Source organism: Ruditapes philippinarum, unplaced genomic scaffold, assembly GCF_026571515.1.
Source record: "Ruditapes philippinarum isolate M1 unplaced genomic scaffold, ASM2657151v2 ctg2181_1_1_1_1, whole genome shotgun sequence".
In the NCBI taxonomy this organism is placed as follows: Eukaryota; Metazoa; Mollusca; class Bivalvia; order Venerida; family Veneridae; genus Ruditapes; species Ruditapes philippinarum.
In genome coordinates, this window is record NW_026855723.1 from 190,840 (window position 1) to 211,486 (window position 20,647).

General features: G+C 34.3%; 2 protein-coding genes across 2 annotated transcripts; one reads left to right on the plus strand and one right to left on the minus strand.

Annotated features, from left to right (window-relative positions):
- LOC132744207 (uncharacterized) lies at positions 1-12,382 on the minus strand. The gene is made up of 3 exons (XM_060732826.1): positions 12,376-12,382; positions 10,819-10,884; positions 1-5,794 (listed from the first exon to the last, which is right to left on the minus strand). Exons 1-3 carry the CDS (start codon positions 12,380-12,382, stop codon positions 3,438-3,440), a joined length of 2,430 nt encoding a protein of 809 aa, XP_060588809.1. The 3' UTR covers positions 1-3,437.
- Positions 12,383-13,126: 744 nt separating this feature from the next.
- Positions 13,127-18,686, plus strand: LOC132744208 (uncharacterized). The gene is made up of 4 exons (XM_060732827.1): positions 13,127-13,454; positions 13,925-14,236; positions 17,403-17,505; positions 18,508-18,686. The coding sequence occupies exons 1-4, from the start codon at positions 13,257-13,259 to the stop codon at positions 18,684-18,686; spliced, it is 792 nt and encodes a 263-aa protein (XP_060588810.1). The 5' UTR covers positions 13,127-13,256.
- The last annotated feature ends 1,961 nt before the right edge of the window (positions 18,687-20,647 follow it).

Here is a 20,647-nt window from a genome sequence, read left to right on the forward strand (position 1 = left end):
TGATAATGATTGAGGCAAAAATGTGACCACTAGTGTTAACGAACAAATGTGGACGATGACGGGCGACAATATACGATGGACAATCAACAATCCTAAAAGCTCACCCTGAGCTAAAAAAAAGAAGCTTTTTAGGGAATCCAAATTTCACGGAAAATATAAATAGGATTTACTTATATCAAATGTGCTTTCTATTAAAAGTGAAAAAGAATGGTGTTCACTGTTAATAATCTGTTTCAGTTCTTACATATGCATGCTAATGTTAAACTAGAACTATCACTAAATGTGATTAATACCCCCACAAGGCTGCTTCGGAAATGAGGATGTTACTAGTAACAGAATACCTTGTAAAAGAATTGAAATATAGAGTTATGGTTGTGGGCAATTAAAGATAGTTGTGGTTCTTGTATGTTGCATTTCCTTTCAATATGGTTGGCCATTGATGAAGTTTTATTGAATTACTCTGTAATAAGTCCAGAAAGACAAGGAAAAGGGACAAAGGGCAATAACTCTATAAATACTGAAGATGGAGTTATAGTTCTTGTGCACTTCACTGCCTCTTATTGTGCTTAACCATTGTATGAAGTTGTTTTTAATTCCAACCAGTATGTTTTAAGTTATGCTCCGGACAAAGGAAGTATCAAAGGGCAGTAACTCTGTATTATGTCAAAATGGAGTTATGGCTCTTGTGCACTGCACTTCCTTTTAATGTCCTTGACAACTGTATGAAGTTGTATTGAATTCCAAACAGTAGTTTTCAAGTTATGCTCTGGACAAGGAAAAGTAACAAAGGGCAATAACTCTGTAATTAGTCAAGATGGAGTTATGGTTCTTGTGCACTGCACTTCCTCTCAATGTGCTTGACCATTGTATGAAGTTGTTTTGAATTCCAACCATTAGTCTTCAAGTTATGGTCCAGACAAAAAAAGCAATGGAAAAGTAACAAAGGGCAATAACTCTGTAATTAGTCAAGATGGAGTTAAGGTTCTTATGCACTGCACTTCCCCTTATTGTGCTTGACCATTGTATGAAGTTGTTTTGAATTCCAACCAGTAGTTTTCATGTCATGCTCTGGACAAGGAAAAGTAACAAAGGGCAGTAACTCTGTAATAAGTCAAGATGGAGTTATGGTTCTTAAGCACTGCACTTCCTCTCAATGTGCTTGACCATTGTATGAAGTTATAATGAATTCCAACAATTAGTCTTCAAAATATGGTCCAGACAAAAGAAAGCAATGGAAAAGTAACAAAGGGCATTTACTCTGTAATTACTTTAGATAGAGTTATGGTTCTTGTGCACTGCACTTCCCCTTATTGTGTTTGACAATTGTATGAAGTTGTTTTTAATTCCAACTAGTAGTTTTCAAGTTATGCCCCGGACAAGGAAAAGTAACAAAGGGCAATAACTCTGTAATTAGTCAAGATAGAGTTATGGTTCTTATGCACTGCACTTCCTCTCAATGTGCTTGACCATTGTATGAAGTTATAATGAATTCCTACAATTTGTCTTCAAGTTATGGTCTGGACAAAAGAAAGCAATGGAAAAGTAACAAAGGGCAATAACTCTGTAATTATTTAAGATAGTTATGGATTTTGTGTACTGCACTTCCCCTTATTGTGTTTGACAATTGTATGAAGTTGTTTTTAATTCCAACCAGTAGTTTTCAAGTAATGCCCCGGACAAGGAAAAGTAACAAAGGGCAATAACTCTGTAATTAGTCAAGATTCAGGGCTCTACAGATCCTATAGTCCGACGTCCGGGACAACTCTAAAACCACTTGGGACAACTAAAAATAAGCAGAAAGTTAGTCCAGGACAAGTCAAATTTTGACAGATACTGTAAAATTATGTTTATTAATACGACCCTTCACAGCATGGTGCGCCGGTAATCTTCGCCTGAGGTAATTAATCTCAGTAGTTGTTACACTGATTAATTTTACATTGCCACAGGCAATAAAAATAGATAAGACACTAAATGTTTGATAAAAATCTTAAATACAAAGTCCAACATTATTTAAGACATGTCCAAAACACTATTAAGTTGCAGACTTGGTCTTTGAAGTTGATGTATATTGACACAAGCAGACAGTAATTTGTGCCGTGAATTGAAAATTTGGAATTTTTTGTTTTAGGCTTTTTGATGAATTCCTAAGTGGAAAACAATATTACAATATCCAAAAAGCATCTATTATGAACGCATTCGAACATACAATAGTCAAAATAGTAAAATTTATGAGGAAAACAGAAAAATTTTCATTTGTCACTTATTTTCGCGATGCCGATTTTTTTTATATAAATCGTGAGGCAGTTTTAATCAGTTTAAAGCTCTGCAGCAAATAGGAATATTAAAAATCTTTTGTTACTTATGAATCAAAAGGACTTTTGACAATGTTAAGATAAATAATGATGAGATTTGTAAGTATTTGAATAGTCTAATTCACTATCATATTTTCCCTACCGGGTAATAATGACTGTCTTTTTCTTATTTACCATGTCCAATGTGAAATGTGGAAACTGAGAGAGGCTATGGTTAACTAGATTCATGTTAGAATAATTTTACTTAAATTTTTAAGATCAAGGATAAAAATCCAGGAAAAAAAATAAAACTGAAACAAAACATATAGGCCTACACAGGCTATTGAACTTGAACAGTGCTGAAAGGTACCTGGGAAGAGAGCTGAACAATCAAAACTATTTCAGTTGAAACAAAATGTTCTATTTTATACTAAATGGAATACTTAATGTAACTTAAAAATATTAAAAAATTAATTGTCTTTACTTCTTCTTTGGATATAGAGATCTACACACTACGCATACTGAACATTTACCGAGACTTGGACACTTGTGGTAAATTTTGGGACAACTCTATTTTGCTAGGTCAGTTGTCCTGGACAACTCTATTCCAAAAAAAATTGTAGAGCCCTGAAGATAGAGTTATGGTTCTTGTGCACTGCACTTCCTCTCAATGTGCTTGACCATTGTATGTAGTTATATTGAATTCCAACCATTAGTCTTCAAGTTATGCTCCGGACAAGGAAAATGCAACGGACGTCTGGACCGACCGACCAACCGACCACCGGGTGACTCCTATATACCCCCCCCCCAAACTTGGTTTTTGGGGGTATAAAAAGTAAAGATACAACCTTCAATAAAAATCTTATACCTGTGAAATAGTTCTATACCTTTATTCAGCCTTAAATGTATCCAATACATTCGTAAAAATCTTCCTTGAATTATTTCTATCATTTAAATTATTTTAATTAATATCAATTGTCAATTAATTTAACTGAAAACGGAAATACATGTACGTCCTTATTATTCTATAAAATAGTTTGAAGAGTTGCCATATTGTTTCGAAGTGTCCATACATATATATTATTTTCTTATTTAAGATCATCAAAGTAGTTTCTTCAGTTTATTTAACAACACGTTTTTCCTTGTCTATTCGTTGCTTGTTTTTCTAATTTTGAACACAAGTTTCCAGTCTTCTGGTATTATATGTTCGTTTTCTTTAACACGCTCACATTCTGCTTCCAGTGTAATGGCGGTCATCTCTTTGACTGTCTGTGGAAGATTTTTCAGCACGGTCATAAAGTTCTGTAACCTTCCCCTCAATTCAAGCCGTTCAATACTCAACATGTCACATGACAGTAACAATGAACTTTCATCTAGATTGATTCCCACCAGTATATCATGAACTAACGACGATGTTGTTATATTTGAGTGCAGTCTGGGTAACTGCTCCAAGTATAACATTGTTAAAGTTGAATGGTGCGACAAGTCCAAGTTCAATCCCTTACAATGAGGGCGGTCGTGTTCTTTACATTTTATCCATTCCAATATTAACTCTTTCATTGATGTGTGATTAGAGATATAATTTAAAACTGTTTCCAGTACTTTATGAGATAACGTGAACCTGTCAATATGTAATTTTTGTAGATTTTGTAACCCCGCTAAGTTTTCACTCAGATTTTCCTCATCATTTGTCCATTCACCATGAGACAAAGTTATGTTCTGTAAACTGGGAAACAATATCAGATTTATCTCAGCTTCCTTCTTTTTGTCACCATAATAGTAAAGTGTCTGTAAATGACTAAGATCTGTCAGAGAGAATAAATCTATCAATTCACGTAAACTGCTAGAAGTAAATCTGGTGTTTATATAAAGTGATTTTATGCTCCTTTTATTTTGCTTTAACAAACGTTGAAACTGTTCATTGAGCTTGATGTCCTCGTCAATAAAGAAATCTTGTAAACATAATTGAATATTTTCACTTTCAGGCATTTCTTGTAAACACGACCTAATCATTTTCTGTAAGTGATATAATGGATTATATGGCAAGTATTCGACACCTGATCCAGTTCTATAGTCGCGTGTTTCCTCGTCTTCATTTATTACAGACATCAAATCATTTGAAATGGCACACATTCGGTCAGGCGTCATTCCACTTACCAATACAAAAATTTTTGACATGGCCAGAATGTCTTGAATATTTCTGCAATTTTCTAGAGCTGGTTTATGAGCGCAACTTTGAAGACTTACACATATGGCAGCAAAGAATTCTTGCACAGTTTTGTGGGAAAACGATAATTTGATAACTTCTTTGATTAAAGTTTTACTTCTACTTTCTGACAATATTCCTGAGAGAAGACTTAATTTCATGTCGTCTGCTTTGAGATATTTTTCAGCAACCGTTCTGTCAAATACTAGCATGCTTTCTCTTTCTTCGTTACATAATGTTTGGTATGCTAGTTCTGCTAATGATGTTATAAGACTGTAAAACTTTTTACAAAATTCATGATTTTTGAAGTATTCTGGAATTTCACTGGCAGACGATACATGAGATGGTTGGACTTCTGGGTGTATCTTTGATGTTCTCGATAATAGAAATTCAATGACATGGATGTAAATCTCATGTCTTGAATTTCCTAAAGGAATATTGTTAGACCATAGGTTAACTAAGTACATGAGGAGGAGTGGAATCACTTGCATGTGCTCTAGGCCATGGTCACGTATCACTTTATCTAAGTCCTTTGTTTTACTCTTCAGTACTCTTTCGTCATGGACACCTGTAATTTTTCTTATAGCATTTTCTTCTAGTTGCTGCGTAGAGTCTGCACTTAATTGAACCATTTCTAAAAGTTTGTTTATTTGACTCGTTTTGAGATTTGAAACTCCAAGCTTCCACGGCCGGGTTGTTGTTAGGATAACACAATTATCACGCACGTACCGATGTGGGATTTTTTCATTTACTTCCCTACAACTATTATCAGGGTGAGTCCATTCATCAAGACCGTCCAATATAATCAAGCATTTTTCTCTTCGTAAAACTTCATCTAGTCGTGCTGATGAAGGAAGTTCCTTAGTAATTTGCTGTTCAATCATATCGTCAATGTTACAAGCAGAGGTACAGTCTCTTAAGAGAACCAAAAATAAGAACTCGAAGTCGAGTAACGTTTTTAATTCGTCTTCTTTAAAACAGGCATAGTTTTCATCGTGACAATGAGCTTGGCACCACGTGATTGCAAGATATTTTGAAAAAGCAGTTTTTCCAAAGCCTGCATCAGCTGATAGATAAATTTCTTGACAATATTCACTTCTAGTTGAAAACATGTCCCTCGATGACTTTATCGGTGTTCTCTCCTCTTTATGACTAATTAGGGACTTCTGTTTTACGGCAACAATATCTGGCATCACATAGAATTCAGCTAAAGGTGTCTCTATTTCTTCAAGAAGCGGTGAGAGAGGTATTGAACTACGCCTACTTCTGTAGAATTTAATCAGGTCACCTTGAAGATCTGTAAAGAGAGTAGAAAAACAATGTTCAGTGATATATCTTTCTAAATACAGTCAAAGCACGGTTATTCGACGACCCTTTATTCGAATACCCGGTATTATCTGAAGTAGATCCGTTGTCCAATTTTTTATCTCAATATAAATCAATAAAAATACTAACATATATTATACCTCCTATTATTGTCATATATGATATGATATCAGCTTTTTATATGAAACCTTGGCAAATGTGAATTTAAATATTATTATCTAAGTTGTTATGTTTCAAGTAATTAGTTTCTGATACTGACAGAATTTTTCAAGTCCGAAGTTACAGTAGGTCATATCTATATTCTGACATCTTTGCTACATGTATATTGAAATTTCTCCACATTTTTTTTCATGAGTTCAGAGAACGCTGTTCAGCTATTTACCATCATTGCCCCATATAGAACAGGGTGAGAAAAATGTGCAGTCTGACCAGATTCAAACACAGGACCCTTTGAATACCATATGCTGGCTGTACTGACTGAGATGTCTTGCTATCCGACATTTCTACCTCCCCCAACAATTAGATAATAATTCTATACTGTATCATGAAAAATATTTTATTAGCTTGAATCAAAAATGGTAAGTGCAGAACTCCTGATTTAAAGATGAGATTATATCATATTATTTGTTTACCTAGCTCCAAGGACTTACATGTAGGCTCTCCCCACAAATAAAAACAAGAACCAGTTGAACCGGGTGATGCTCCCCGAGAAGGTTCTGGACACAGGAAAGTATAAAAAAATGAACAAAGGGCAAAAACTCCAAAAGTAGGCAAGGCGGAGTTATGTTTTTTTGCACTGCACTTCTATTCAATGAGATCTATCTATCTATAAAGTTTCCTAAAGATATCAGAGTTATGTCCCGGGTAAAATTCAAAGTGTAAAAATGAACAAAGGGCAATAACTCCAAAAATAGACCAGGCTTTGTTTATGTTCTTTAAGCATTGCAGTTCTATCCAATTATATCTAGCTACCTACAAAGTTTTAAGTTGATATCTCTAATAGTTTTAAAGTTATATCCCGGACAAAAGTCAAAAAGTAAAAATAAACAAAGGGCAATAACTTCAAAATAAGGCAAGGCAGAGTAATGATTCTTAAGCACTGCACTTCCACCCAATGAGACCTATCTATCTACAAAGTTTCATGTTGATATCTCTTATAATTTTAGAGTAATGTCCCGGACAAAGTTCAAAGTGTCAAAATGAACAAAGGGCAATAACTCCAAAAGTAGGCAAGACAGTGTTACAGTTCTTGTGCACTGCAAACCTACTTAATGAGATCTATCTACCTACAAAGTTTCATGTTGATACCTCTTATAGTTTTAGAGTTATGTCCTGGACAAAGTTCAAAGTGTGAAAATAAACAAAGGGGGATAATTAAAAAATTAGGCAAGGCAGAGTTACGGTTCTTGTGCACTGCACACCTACTTAATGAGATCTTTCTACCTACAAAGTTTCATGTTGATACCACTTAAAGTTTTAGAGTTATGTCCCAGACCAAGTTCAAAGTGTAAAATAAACAAAGGGGGATAATTCAAAAAATAGGCAAGGCAGAGTTACGTTTCTTGTGCACTGCACACCTACTTAATGAGATCTATCTACCTACAAAGTTTCATGTTGATACCTATTATAGTTTTAGAGTTATGTCCTGGACAAAGTTCAAAGTGTAAAATAAACAAAGGGGGATAATTAAAAAATTAGGCAAGGCAGAGTTACGGTTCTTGTGCACTGCACACCTACTCAATGAGATCTATCTACCTACAAAGTTTCATGTTGATACCACTTATACTTTTAGAGTTATGTCCCGGACAAAGTTCAAAGTGTAAAATAAACAAAGGGGGATAATTAAAAAATTAGGCAAGGCAGAGTTATGGTTCTTGTGCACTGCACACCTTCTCAATGAGATCTATCTACCTACAAAGTTTCATGTTGATACCTTTAATACATTTAGAGTTATGTCCCGGACAAAGTTCAAAGTGTAAAATAAACAAAGGGGGATAATTAAAAAATTAGGCAAGGCAGAGTTATGGTTCTTGTTCACTGCACCCCTACTCAATGAGATCTATCTACCTACAAAGTTTCATGTTGATACCTATTATAGTTTTAGAGTTATGTCCCCGACAAAGTTCAAAGTGTAAAAATAAACAAAGGGGAATAATTCAAAAATTAGGCAAGGCAGAGTTACGGTTCTTGTGCACTGTACACCTTCTTAATGAGATCTATCAAGATAATCAAGTCCATAGCTTTTATAGTTGAAGAGAAATGACCCAAACAAAATTAAAGTATGAAAATTAACAAAGGGCAATAACTCAATTAAGAGCAGAGCAGCAGTCCTTGTGCACTGCACTTCTGGTTATTGAAAGAAGCATGCATACCAAGTTTGAAGTCAATCAGACTTATTGCGACTGAGTTATGCTGCGGACAAACTTTAGGGGACGCCAACAACGACGCCTATGCTGACACAGCCAACAAAAGTAACCCCTATATGTCGCCTTTTCAAGGCGACACAAAAAGTAGGCCACTGATGGGCACCTTTTGATCTTAGGGGCATAATTTGAACAATTTTTACAAAGGACTACTAGATGATGTTATATATCAAAGCTCTAGGCCTATATAACTCAATGTAAAATTGATGACCCCCTGGCTAGGCCCCCTTTGACCCTTGGGGGCATAATCTAGAAGACCACTAGATGATGTTACATACCAAATATCACAGCTGTAGGTCTTGTGATTTTAGACGAGGAGATTTTTAATGTTTTTTTTTTAATAGATAAGCCCCCTTGTGGGCCCCTTTTCATCAAGAGGCATAATTTGAACAATAATTGTAGAGGACCACTAGATCATGTTACATACCAAATATCAAGGCTCTATGCCTCGTGAATTTTGACATTAAGATTTTTAAGATTTCCTAATACAACTTTATATAAAACTGATGAGCACCCAGGCTGTTTGTTTGTTTGTTTGTTTCATTTTACGCCTTTTCCAACAGTATTTCAGTCATACAGGCTGGGCCAATTTTGACCCTAGGGGCATAATTTGTACAATTTTTGTAGAGGACCACTAGATCATGTTACATACCAAATATCAAGGCTCTACACCTTGTGTTTTTTACAAGACGATTTTTTAAGATTTAAAAAAAAAAATCTTTCCGTTGCCGAGTTCTTCAAGGAATTAAATTCTCTAAAAAACTTTGGTAGAGCTATATGCAAGGAACATCCCTGCAAAGTTAATAAATTTGGCCAAATGGTTTAGGAGGTGAAGTTCTTTTAAGACAGACTGACAATGGGCCAACACAAAAGCTCACCTTGAAGACATTGTCCTCCAGTGAGCTAAAGATCTCATTGAAAATTTGTCAATTTCTTCTTAATTAAGTGATTAAAATTAATATGTAGTGAAAGTTAGACTGCTCAACCATGTCAAGACAAATAACATATTTATTGATGATATTTATCTTTTAAATTTAACATATTAATTGATGATATATAACATCTTAGTGTTTGAAATTATTTCTTGTCCAATAGAATTGAAGTATTTCAAATGAATCGTAACACGTTTACTTTGGTAAATCGACAAACTGTTAATCAGTCTAGTAAATCGACTGTTAATAAAAATAATTCAAAACACTAAGCCAGTCAGTCAAATTTTATTAGTACCTATTTACAAAATTAAATTGTGCCGCGTCTGAACAATTAAATTTTTCTAAATATGTACTAATAAACTTTTACCTAATATACTAAGGGCATAGAAGTCATAAATATGCATAAACATTTATAGATAATGACCGATTATTAAAAGTTAATTTTTTCAGAAAGATCCATGGATTTATATAAGAATTTAAACATTTGATTAATTTTTGACACACACTTATAACCACTAATTTAACTAAATTAATAAAACTGAACCTGCAACAAGTTATAATTTTGCTGTTTAAATATTTTAAGGGGATGTAACTCATGTCTATCAAATTATTATTGCTGTATATAAAGAGTGTGGCTATTGGCAGTGTGCTTAATTAACTATAAAATAACTTTCTTATTAAATATTTTGTTCATAAAAAGAACAGAAAAATGAAAAATATATGAGCTGTAAGTTCATTAAAAGCCTATGGAGGCACTGAGGAGTGCTTTATATACCTTAGACAGAAAAATATTGGTGTAATGCCGAACTTTTCTTAAGGGACATAAAATTTTATTATTTTTGACAAGCAGAGTCACCAGGGGAGGATCCAGGATCTAAGGATTTTTTTGTTTCTTTGTTTAATTTTACGCCTTTCCCAACAGTATTTCAGTCATATAGGCGGGTAGTTTCCTAACCATCGTTCCTGGAGAGTTAAACCAGTACTAGACTACCTTCCTCCGCGCTAAACTACCAAAGCATCTCCCGGGGATCGAAACCACGCCAGCGAGTAAACTGGATTAGCTAACCCCTCGACCACGGAGGCAGTCCATGGATCAAAGGTAAGTGGGTGCATATTATATAGAAGGTAGAAGACACAGTGGTAAAAGCAATGTATACATGACCATGCAACATGAACACATGCAAAAAGATTTGCTTTGCAAGTACTGTTCTGCAATAATTTTTTATACCAATTAATTCTTTACATTTAAAGGTTAAAATGCACAATACTTCAATAGCCGAAATTAGATTGACCCAAAACATTAAAATGTATACAGAAAGCATTTCAGCTCAGTTACATCCACTCATGAAATATTTAATTTCATACCACTCGATGAAAACAAATCCTGTATTAATAGAAAAAACTTGAAAATCTTATATTCATTGCACAACTAGAAATTGAAAACATGTGATAGAAACTCACACATTATAAAAGCAGCCAAATCGTGTTTTTGACAGGACCTTTTTTGCTTGATTACGAAGAAAATCTATACTTACTTACCTGTGTTTGATTATAGATGTTCACCAATATTCACTAAAATTTAATCATTATTAACTTACCCTTGGCTTGATTGATAAAGGAATGTAGTAATATTTACTTACTCTTCTTGTTTTTTTGATATTTTTCCTCCTCTGATTGTATAGAAGAGACGACATGGTTTCTTTTCTCTGTTAAATAGACATACATTTAATCAGTATATAACTCTGATTATTTTTCTAAATATATTCAATTTTTAAGTTGTATGATTATATGAATAGACTAAATATTGTCAGTAAACGGGTCAACTTTTAAACATTGCATTATTTTCCATTCACATACCGTACATACGCACTTGTAAGGCGCCGCTCTGTCTTATAAAACGCACCTCTTACTTCAGGCTCAAGATTTGGGGATTTTTTATGAAGACCCTCATATAAGACGCGGTTATATTTTGGCTGTGCAAAATCCACCAACAATCCGTCAGTTTTTGACAAAGTGCAAACTCAAATTTTACTAAAACAAAAATGAATTTTAGACACGTCTGCATCACTCTGCTTAAGTAAACATCGTCTAAAAATTTGTCTGTCTAGACAACATCTACGCTACTGTCTATTTATGTTAGAATAGGAATAATTTTATTATGATTTTTCTAACATTTCTAAAACAATATATCAAAATGTGTACAGAAAGCATTTCAGCTCAGTTACATCCACTCATGAAATATTTAATTTCATACCACTCGATGAAAACAAATCCTGTATTAATAGAAAACAAGATTGCATTTGTAAACAAGCAATTATCATAGTATTGCAAGCAATCCATAAGTCCCCTACCGGTAAGAGCCCAAGCAACATTATGAAGGGCCATTGGCCATTCACTTAGGTTCCTATTTTAAGTACATTTGTTGAAAAAGTTCTTTAAAAATGATCACAGGAAACAGTTTTTATGTACAGACAGACAGACTGAAGGACACTCTAAAGTTATTTTTTAAACATCCCTGTTATCAATATACAACATTTTTAAAATCCTATCATGATTGAAGAATTTGGAGTAAAAATTACCAATTTCTCAAAAAAAAAGTCTAAGTTCAAAAGGGGCATAATTCTGGAAATAGTCTTGCTAGAGTATTGAACACTCACAAATGTTGAGTGACAATAAGAAACATTTATATGAAGTTTGAAGTAGATACATTCAGAAAAAGAAGTTATTAAAAAAAACAATGTTTTTTTCATGAAAATTTTAAGTTCAAGGGAGGTAATTCTGATAAAGAGCTAGGTTCACTAACCACCGAAAATGGCCCAAAACTGACGGAAAATAAAAACTACAGAAAAACTATATTTTGTGTTTTGTTTTTAATCAACATCATCAATTAAATACAGAAATTGATTTTCTTCCATAAAAATCATCGTATAAAGTGATTTTTATGATTTTTGTTTGAACCCTGTTCTTGCCAAAATGGCAATATTTAAGTGCTATGATGGGGAATTTTTCAGTGTCCCAGTATGAGCGCACGTCTGTTCCACCTTTATTCCAGCTGAAATCGATTTGTTATTCAATTATCTTTAAGTAAATAATAGTTATTTTGTGGAACACGCGTGCGCTCATATTATAAAATGAGAAAGTGTGAGACCCTTTGTTATTTATCAAAGGCCACATATCGATTTAAAAACCAATATTACCTATCATTTTCTTAACAAATAACGTTATTAATAAGCAAATTGTATAAGAAAACATTTAAAAGAGATATTTCAAAGTGAATGCGAACCTTTGGAATCACAAAAAAAACAACAAACGATTATCATTTATTAACGCGACGTTTTGGAACGAATTGCAGTGGGTACGAAACACAGCGCTGGAAATGTAAACAACACGACATAGAGACAGCAATACACCGATTTTTTCAGGTATTTGTTTCCCTAGGTATTTGTTTCCCTGTTAAAGAAATTATGTTATATGCTCTTACAATAAAACACTACTGTTTTATTAATACTTTATTTTACTTAATTTAGATCTTAAATACCTTTGAATTTAAAACAAAATCGTATGCCGAATGATGATTGAGAAACAAGTCGAATAGAAATAGCATCAACGACGGTGAATTTTAGCTAGAACTGTCCTTTAGTAGAGTGCATATTTAGAAACAGTTATAGTAAAAATCAGAAATTGTATACATATGTAAATAGTAAGTTTCAATCAATTAAATTATGTAAATGTTATAAAGTGTGATCGTCTGCATTTAAAATTTCTTACTCGATTAATTTTATATCGATAAAACTGTTCCGCGCTATTGTGAAAGTCGCCGTGGTAAATAGGAAGAAGCGATGGATTCACACGCGAGAGATCTGGGTTCGATTCCAACTATAGTCATTTTTTTTTTTGCAAAATATTTTTTTTTACAAGATATATATATATAGGCCTATTATAGAAATGTTTTAAATGATATGAAACAATATAACTCGTAAGTATGAAAATCCCTTCAAAATATACAAGACTTGAATAATTGTGTTTTTTTTTTTTTCAGGATGGTTAAACATTATGAATGCGTTGTCTGTAAAAAAGAATGAAACCCTCTGAAAGACGTCCCATTCCTGACAAAGCAAAAAAGATACTAAGGAAGATTCTATCTGTTCTTCCCTGTGATGATGACGTAATATGCCCTTCATGCCGGACAAAACTTTACAGGAGTAGGCAGAAGAAACTTAAAGATACAGTCAGTGTGCCACAGCCATCAACAAGTCAGCTTATCAGTCCTCCATCGGTAAGTTTATTTTTGTAATAAATTGCATTATAATTTTGTAAACATTAGATAAGAATTAATCAACCTATATGATTTTTTTTCTACAAATGAAAAAGTATTATTTAAATATTAAACATGATGTACGTAATATTAATTTAAAACAAATGACAGTAAGTTTGAGACAATTTGTGTTCTTTCATTGTACGTAACTTCATTAAATATGATAGATCTTGATGGTTTTGTAGAATTGGCTATTAACCCTTACCACGCTAAACATTTCAAATGGACTTGTCAATCTTTAAATCTGGACAAAACCATTGATCATTTTTGGGGGAAAAAATAAAATATTTTCTGAATGAATAGCGAACAGTGCAGACCATGATTGGGCGACATGGATGTGCCGGTTGATCTTGGTCTGCACTGATCACATGGGTAGATTATGTTGCAGACAGCAGGCTAGAGGTAAATATTGAAATAATTTACTATTTTAGGTAGTTCTTAAAATCCCATCAACAAGCAGGAGCCATTCAAGATGTTTTGTCTGCAAAAAAGCTGGTCCAAAACTTGTTCGCCTGGGTTCAGAGTGTCGACTTCAAGCATTTCTACAGCACAATATCATAGTTCATTCAGATGCCAGATGTTGTCCAGTACACGTTTCAGATAAAACGCTAAAGATAGATTCTGTGGAAGTCATTGATCGCCTCAACGCATCTTCATATCTGAACAGGTCATCTTTTTCTAATCTCCTTCAAAATATGCGATCTTTATGCATTCAACAGAATTCTTCCCTGAACTTTGACACTGTAAGAGAGGCCCTGATGAGAAGTTTCGTGCCGCTCTACCTTGGATTTGAGAGTGTGACAAGGGAATCAATACTATGCAACCATACACGACAGTTAGCTAAATCCCTATTTTGTTCTTCTTCTGATAAAATTGTTTTGGTTCTTGATGGCACATACATTTACATCAATAAATCGAACAATTACAAGTTTCAATCAAAGAAGAACAGTAGTATATGCGCCTCTTTAGGGCCACGAATGCGCATGCGCGGCGGCCATTTTGTTTTCTATTAATAGCTTCTCATTTGCATAAAAGAAATGACCTTACTGCACATGCGCGGTGGCCGTGTTGAATAACAGACGCGCGGCGGCCATTTTGGATTCTTTTTTAAGAATGACATCATTATGTTATAAATAGAAATAATATCTCCCGGAAGTATACGGAGCTGACTCGTATACACGATCTTAGGGCCTGAATCGCGGACATTGAAGGTCAGGTCCTCGGCCCTAGACGGGAAGATAATCACCATTTTTATAACTACAGATAACCTTTGTATAAATACGTGCTTAACTACACATATCAATTAATAAAATCATTGTTCGAATAAAGTAGAATCTCTTAAAAAAATGCAAACGGCTTGATTATATTTTTAATTAGTAATAAAAACTGACTAAATATTAATATATTATTTTTAATGTGTTTTTCTATAAACATTCCAAATAAAAGAAAATACATTAGTAATAAGATATAATTGAAAACCGACTGACTAATTGACTCTCTATAATACTATAAATAAGACAATTAATTTATTACTTTAAATTTGTTTCTTTATAAAATTCTTAACATATAACAAAATATATGAAATTTATTTTCAATTTAATTCGATATTATGATTCTGTCAAATAATGTTTCTATATAAAATAATAATAAGGACATTTACTGTAAAATAAATTAATAAACATCTGCGTAAAAACTGACTAAATATTAATATATTATTTTTAATGTGTTTTTCTATAAACATTCCAAATAAAAGAAAATACATTAGTAATAAGATATAATTGAAAACCGACTGACTAATTGACTCTCTATAATACTATAAATAAGACAATTAATTTATTACTTTAAATTTGTTTCTTTATAAAAAATATTAACATATAACAAAATATATGAAATTTATTTTCAATTTAATTCGATATTATGACTCTGTCAAATAATGTTTCTATATAAAATAATAATAAGGACATTTACTGTAAAATAATTTAATAAATATCTGCGTAAAATACATACATACGATGTTTACTCCTCGGCGGTCCGAATCCAAATGACACAAATCATCAGTGTATTATTTCTAAATGCTCTGATCACGAGTGTAAAGTCGCCACAATGTATGGCGTGTGTTTATTTAGGGACGGAAACACTAACAATGGCCTATTGAAATGTTAAAGTTAATCCCTTTAAAGTAGCCACTTGGTCTGGCGTATGTTTATTTAGGGACGGATATGCGGACAATGCTCCATTCAACTGTCAAAGTTTATCCGTCTAAAGTAAAAGCGGGTAATTAATTATAAATTGAAGTGTCAGTTTACCCCTGGGGCATAATTTTAAACTCATTTTGGAAAAGAAACGTTTTAAAACTGATCATTACGAATGTGCAAAAATTATAAAAAAAAAAAAAACTAATATAACCGAACTAAAAATACAACAGAAAAAGCGTTTTTCGTCTTTTGTGCAACATTTTACGATTATACATTTTGATTTTTTTTTCGCATCAAATGATAGAACCTGACAGAATGCTTAATAAACCCTAGGTTTCTCGATTCGATTTTAGCCGTTATCGAGTTATGGCCAATTAGCGATTTTTAAACCAATTTTTCAAAGTTCGTAAAACCCTTAGATTTATATGCCGTTTGAAAGATCTCTGCGAGTAGATTCAGAAAATGTATTATTATATGGATCTATCTCTTACTATTTCTGAGATAAGTGAGTTTGAATATGGCAGACAAAATCACTCATGCGGAAAAACGCGCATAACTTTTTCGTTTATGAACGAAACATGTTTGGTATCAAATTGAAGGTCTTGACGAGTACATTCTGACGCTGGCGATAGTGAAGTTCATACTGGAAGTCAAAATCACTCATGCGTAAATAAAAAATATATATTTTGGTTACTAGAGCAACCGAATCCGATATGATTTTTAATTGTTGACTACCAATTGAAAGAACAGTTCATTGCCTTTAATTTACACCCCCATTTTCGATTTCGATTTTCAGCCGTTTTTGAGTTATGACGCAAGAGCGATTTTAAACCCTAAATTTCGAAAGTCAATAAAAACGTTACAACTGTTTACCAATCAATTCGTCTCGTCGCGCTGATTAAGAAAATATATAGTTTAATGGGTTTATCTTTTACCGTTTTTGAGTAATTCGAGTTTAAATTCACCGGAAGTGACGTCACAGAAATTTCAAAATCGTTTTCTTCGTTATTACTTGACCGAATATATACGTGTTTGGTATCGTTGGAAAGAATTTCACCACACCTGTTACCTGACGCTATTCAAAAAGCCATTGGACCGGAACTGAAATCACTGAAGCGTAAAAACGTGTTTTCTGTACCAAGCCTGGACCGATCTAAGGCGTGTTTGGTATTAAATGAAATGTCTGAAGCCGCTCTTTATGAATACGGACTAAAATCGAAATTAAAATCACTCATGCGTAAAAATCATTAAAATAACTAAAATAAGCTAACCCCCAGTCGGAATAATTACATGAATTTAGAGTGTAATTCTTTTAGTCATCGCCACCGCCGCCACCGCCGCCGTCGCCGCCAACGCCGCCGCCGACACCTCCACCGCCGCCATTACAAAGAAAACTGTCTACAGCGTAAGAAGGATGATCATATCAATAGATGGAAGAATACCGCAGTGTACTTCTGTGACCACTTTAATAATGAATCAGTGTTCTGTTTGCCAGCAGTCTTTCTCAAGACGTGACGTCATGCTGAGACATCAACGTTATGTACATGGGAGTGATGACACTGTTTAAAAGTGATTTTCTTTATCGCAACAAATCATTCATAGGGACACTTTCAGAAAAGAATGAATTTTCAACACCCATTTTCCATGGTCGTCTCCGGGCCTAGTGGTAGTGGGAAAAACTGAATGGACTAAAACACTGCTTTTATCCGATCAGGTAAATCCGCCACCAGAGCGCAATCAATATTGTGTTACGGGCAATGAGCAGCCTCTGTACGATGAACTTCAACGTAGAATACCCTGGATAGAATTTGTACGAGGTATCCCCCGACTACTTGAATATCAAGAGTATATTAATACCCGTAAAAGGAATTGATTGCGCGAGGACGATTTAATGACAGAAGCCAAATGCGATCAAAGAATTGCTGATCTTTTTACCAAAGGCAGTCACCACAGGAACATATCTATCGTGTATCTGACTCAAAATTTATTTCTCAAGGAAAGCCTGCAGAGATATCGCGTTGAATACGCAGTACCTAGTATTATTCCGAAATAACGCCTATTGACATGTACAGCAGGTGGCTACGTTAGCTAGGAGAATGATGTATCCTTCCTCCTATAACATCTTTATGAAACGCTTCGAACGAGCGACATCGAGAAACGCACGTTATCTAGTGGTAGACTTGAAATCCTCTACTCCAGAACATGACCGTTTGCGCGACAACATGGTTTTGAAGTCGTAGGTAGGAAAACGACCAGCCTCGGCGGATGATTCCGAAAATGAGATTAGTGGAGAAGAAACTTGTCTGACAATACTTTTCGAAATGATGAGCTTGTTAATGATGATTATGAGGAGGAGGAGGTGAATGAGTCAGACGACGAAAATATTGGAATATGAAAAGAAAGTCTTTCTTTACGGGACCCCCTGGTAAGCGTATAAAAGAAGAGCTCAAAGAAGAACGCAAAGTCATAGACATATGAGAGATAGAAGAGAGGTTTGTAAAGAACAATTTAAAGACCTAAACAGTTACATAGATAAAGAATTCTCTTTTGATGAGGGCTTATGCATCGCACTGCTAATGATGTGTTGCCACATTTGAGAAAGAGATGAAGACAAAATTATGCCAAGTTTTTTGATTGATTTTACGCATTAATGAAAGAAGACGCCTTATGTATCTATATATTTCGCATGCTCAGTTGGGAGATATGTATAAAGACAGTATGAGCGTCGATGAGACATGGACCATGTATATGTATATAATATGGCGCACCCACACGTTTAATATAGGCTTTTTGTAAAAACGTTGAGTGGCCATTTACAGAGCGGAAGACGCAGGTAATGAGCATGGCACTTGTAGGGGAGAGATATAGACGCCACACGCAGATGGAGAGATATATATCCAGAGAAGTATCTCTGGCTATACGGGGTACAAACGATATACTGGGTTCCATAGAGGTGGGTGATCATACTCAACAAAAATGGGTGCCCGTATATAGATGAACTCAGAGAAGTATCACAGAGAGATCGATGGAGGAGAGGAGAGGCGTGATGGCAGACACCCGATCATAAGAGGCCGGTTACATTATACGGTTGAAGCGGTAATTCGCATAGAAGGCTCGTGACACTAGAACAAGCTCAAGAAACGGAGAAAAAGCTTAAAGAAACGGACAAGTAGTGCACACCGTAAAGGTGTATGGCCTAAGTGGTGAGTGTGCATGATATGGTGTTCACAACTGACTCCCCAGCTGCACTTAATATGTGTATAGAGAATGGCAAAGTCAGAAATAAAACGATTCGTGAATTCAATATAGAAAAGTCGGCGCTAAGAAAAGCGTAAAACGGATATTGACTGACTCGGTTCACTTTTAAAATGGATAATTACAGCTTAGAAAATTATATTGAAAAGAATACATTGCCTAGTGACAGTGTGTGCGGCTGTTTGAAATTCTAAACAAAAGAGGAGAATGTGTGTGTTGGGTCTTTGTTCACGGGAAGATATTTTGAATCTCACTCTCTCGTCAGGATTTATCGAGGAGCCAGAACAAACGCGTAGTAGGAGTCTGGAACATAGGTAGTATAGGCTGTATGTATCGTTGTATATATCTACGTCCTGTTTAAATTCAATTGATGTAAACGACACCAGTCAGTATACTGTTCATCTTTGAGGATGTTGAGGAAGAGCCTTACTGGATGATTGGCAGTCAAATACAGATTATTAATATATCGTTCAAAATGATAGGATAGATATATGAGAGAGCTGACATATAGACTAGTTATAACATAAGGACCTTTTAACACAATTTGATGTGCAACTGACACGCGCCAACTCTCGCACATAGTGTGAGTATATATTTAGCCGGATTCTGATATATTATAGATGTCAATTGTTAGTAGGAATATTATGATTCAGGTATATGGGTAACCCGTTGACCTTGTTCGTCAATGTAAACTATACACGCGTTGATAAGGATAAGCCTGTATAGTTGTTACGCAGATACCATGTAAATGTCGAATCTTGTATGTATATAAACGCTTAAAATATGAAAAGAAGAACAAGTATATGATAAGCTTCAGTCATATGTTTATTTTATTATATGGTAACAGTATATGACTCTGAGATTTATGGAGGTATTATTTGTAACGAATGTAAGGGGTATGTTAATCACATATGCGTGGCGTGTCAGTTTAAACTGTTTCTGCCGTGGTTGGCCTGATTGGAGGAGCCGAAGATTGTGTTCTTACCAGATCTTGTCATCTTCCCGCACAGTCGTGACAAATTTAACTTTAGAAATTTGTTGTCCATTTTTCGTGAACGAATTCTTTCATATTTGTATCGGATACAGGCATTGGAATATAAAAAAATGGGTGTTGTGTATACTTTACATGAATCAGTATATGTACAGGTAACAATCCATTTTTCTGTCCTATGTATCTCTTTTGCGACGTGGGTACTATACCATTAAAGAGTGAGGATGTGATTTCTATGTATAATAATCAGCCGATAGCGTGGTTTGATTGATATATTGTATCATGCATATAGAGAATGAGAAAACTCGGAGGAGCATATAGACAGGGGCATTTGATGTGTTGTATATATGAGAAACTATGTGACGCGTGACGCGCGTATAATTATTTAAGAAAAGAGGATTCAGAGTGCCTAGTTCACACGGAGTAATTAAGTTCCTTCAGTAAGTTTTTTTTGAAGGCCCTTTTTTAAATGTTTCCCATAAATGCTTGTTCCATTTGGTCGACTGACACAAGTCTGTAGGTTGTATATTTCAGTCCCGAAATGCATCATAGTCCATCTTGAGGGTTAAAATTCTAAAGACAGAATGAAGAAAAAATCTTAGATTCTGTATTCCTCTTTATACATGAAGGTTTCCTCCTGATTTGGTAAGTTTCTATTCAAGCATTTGATTGCAAGTTATTATGTTAGCTTATGACTTCATGACCTATAATTA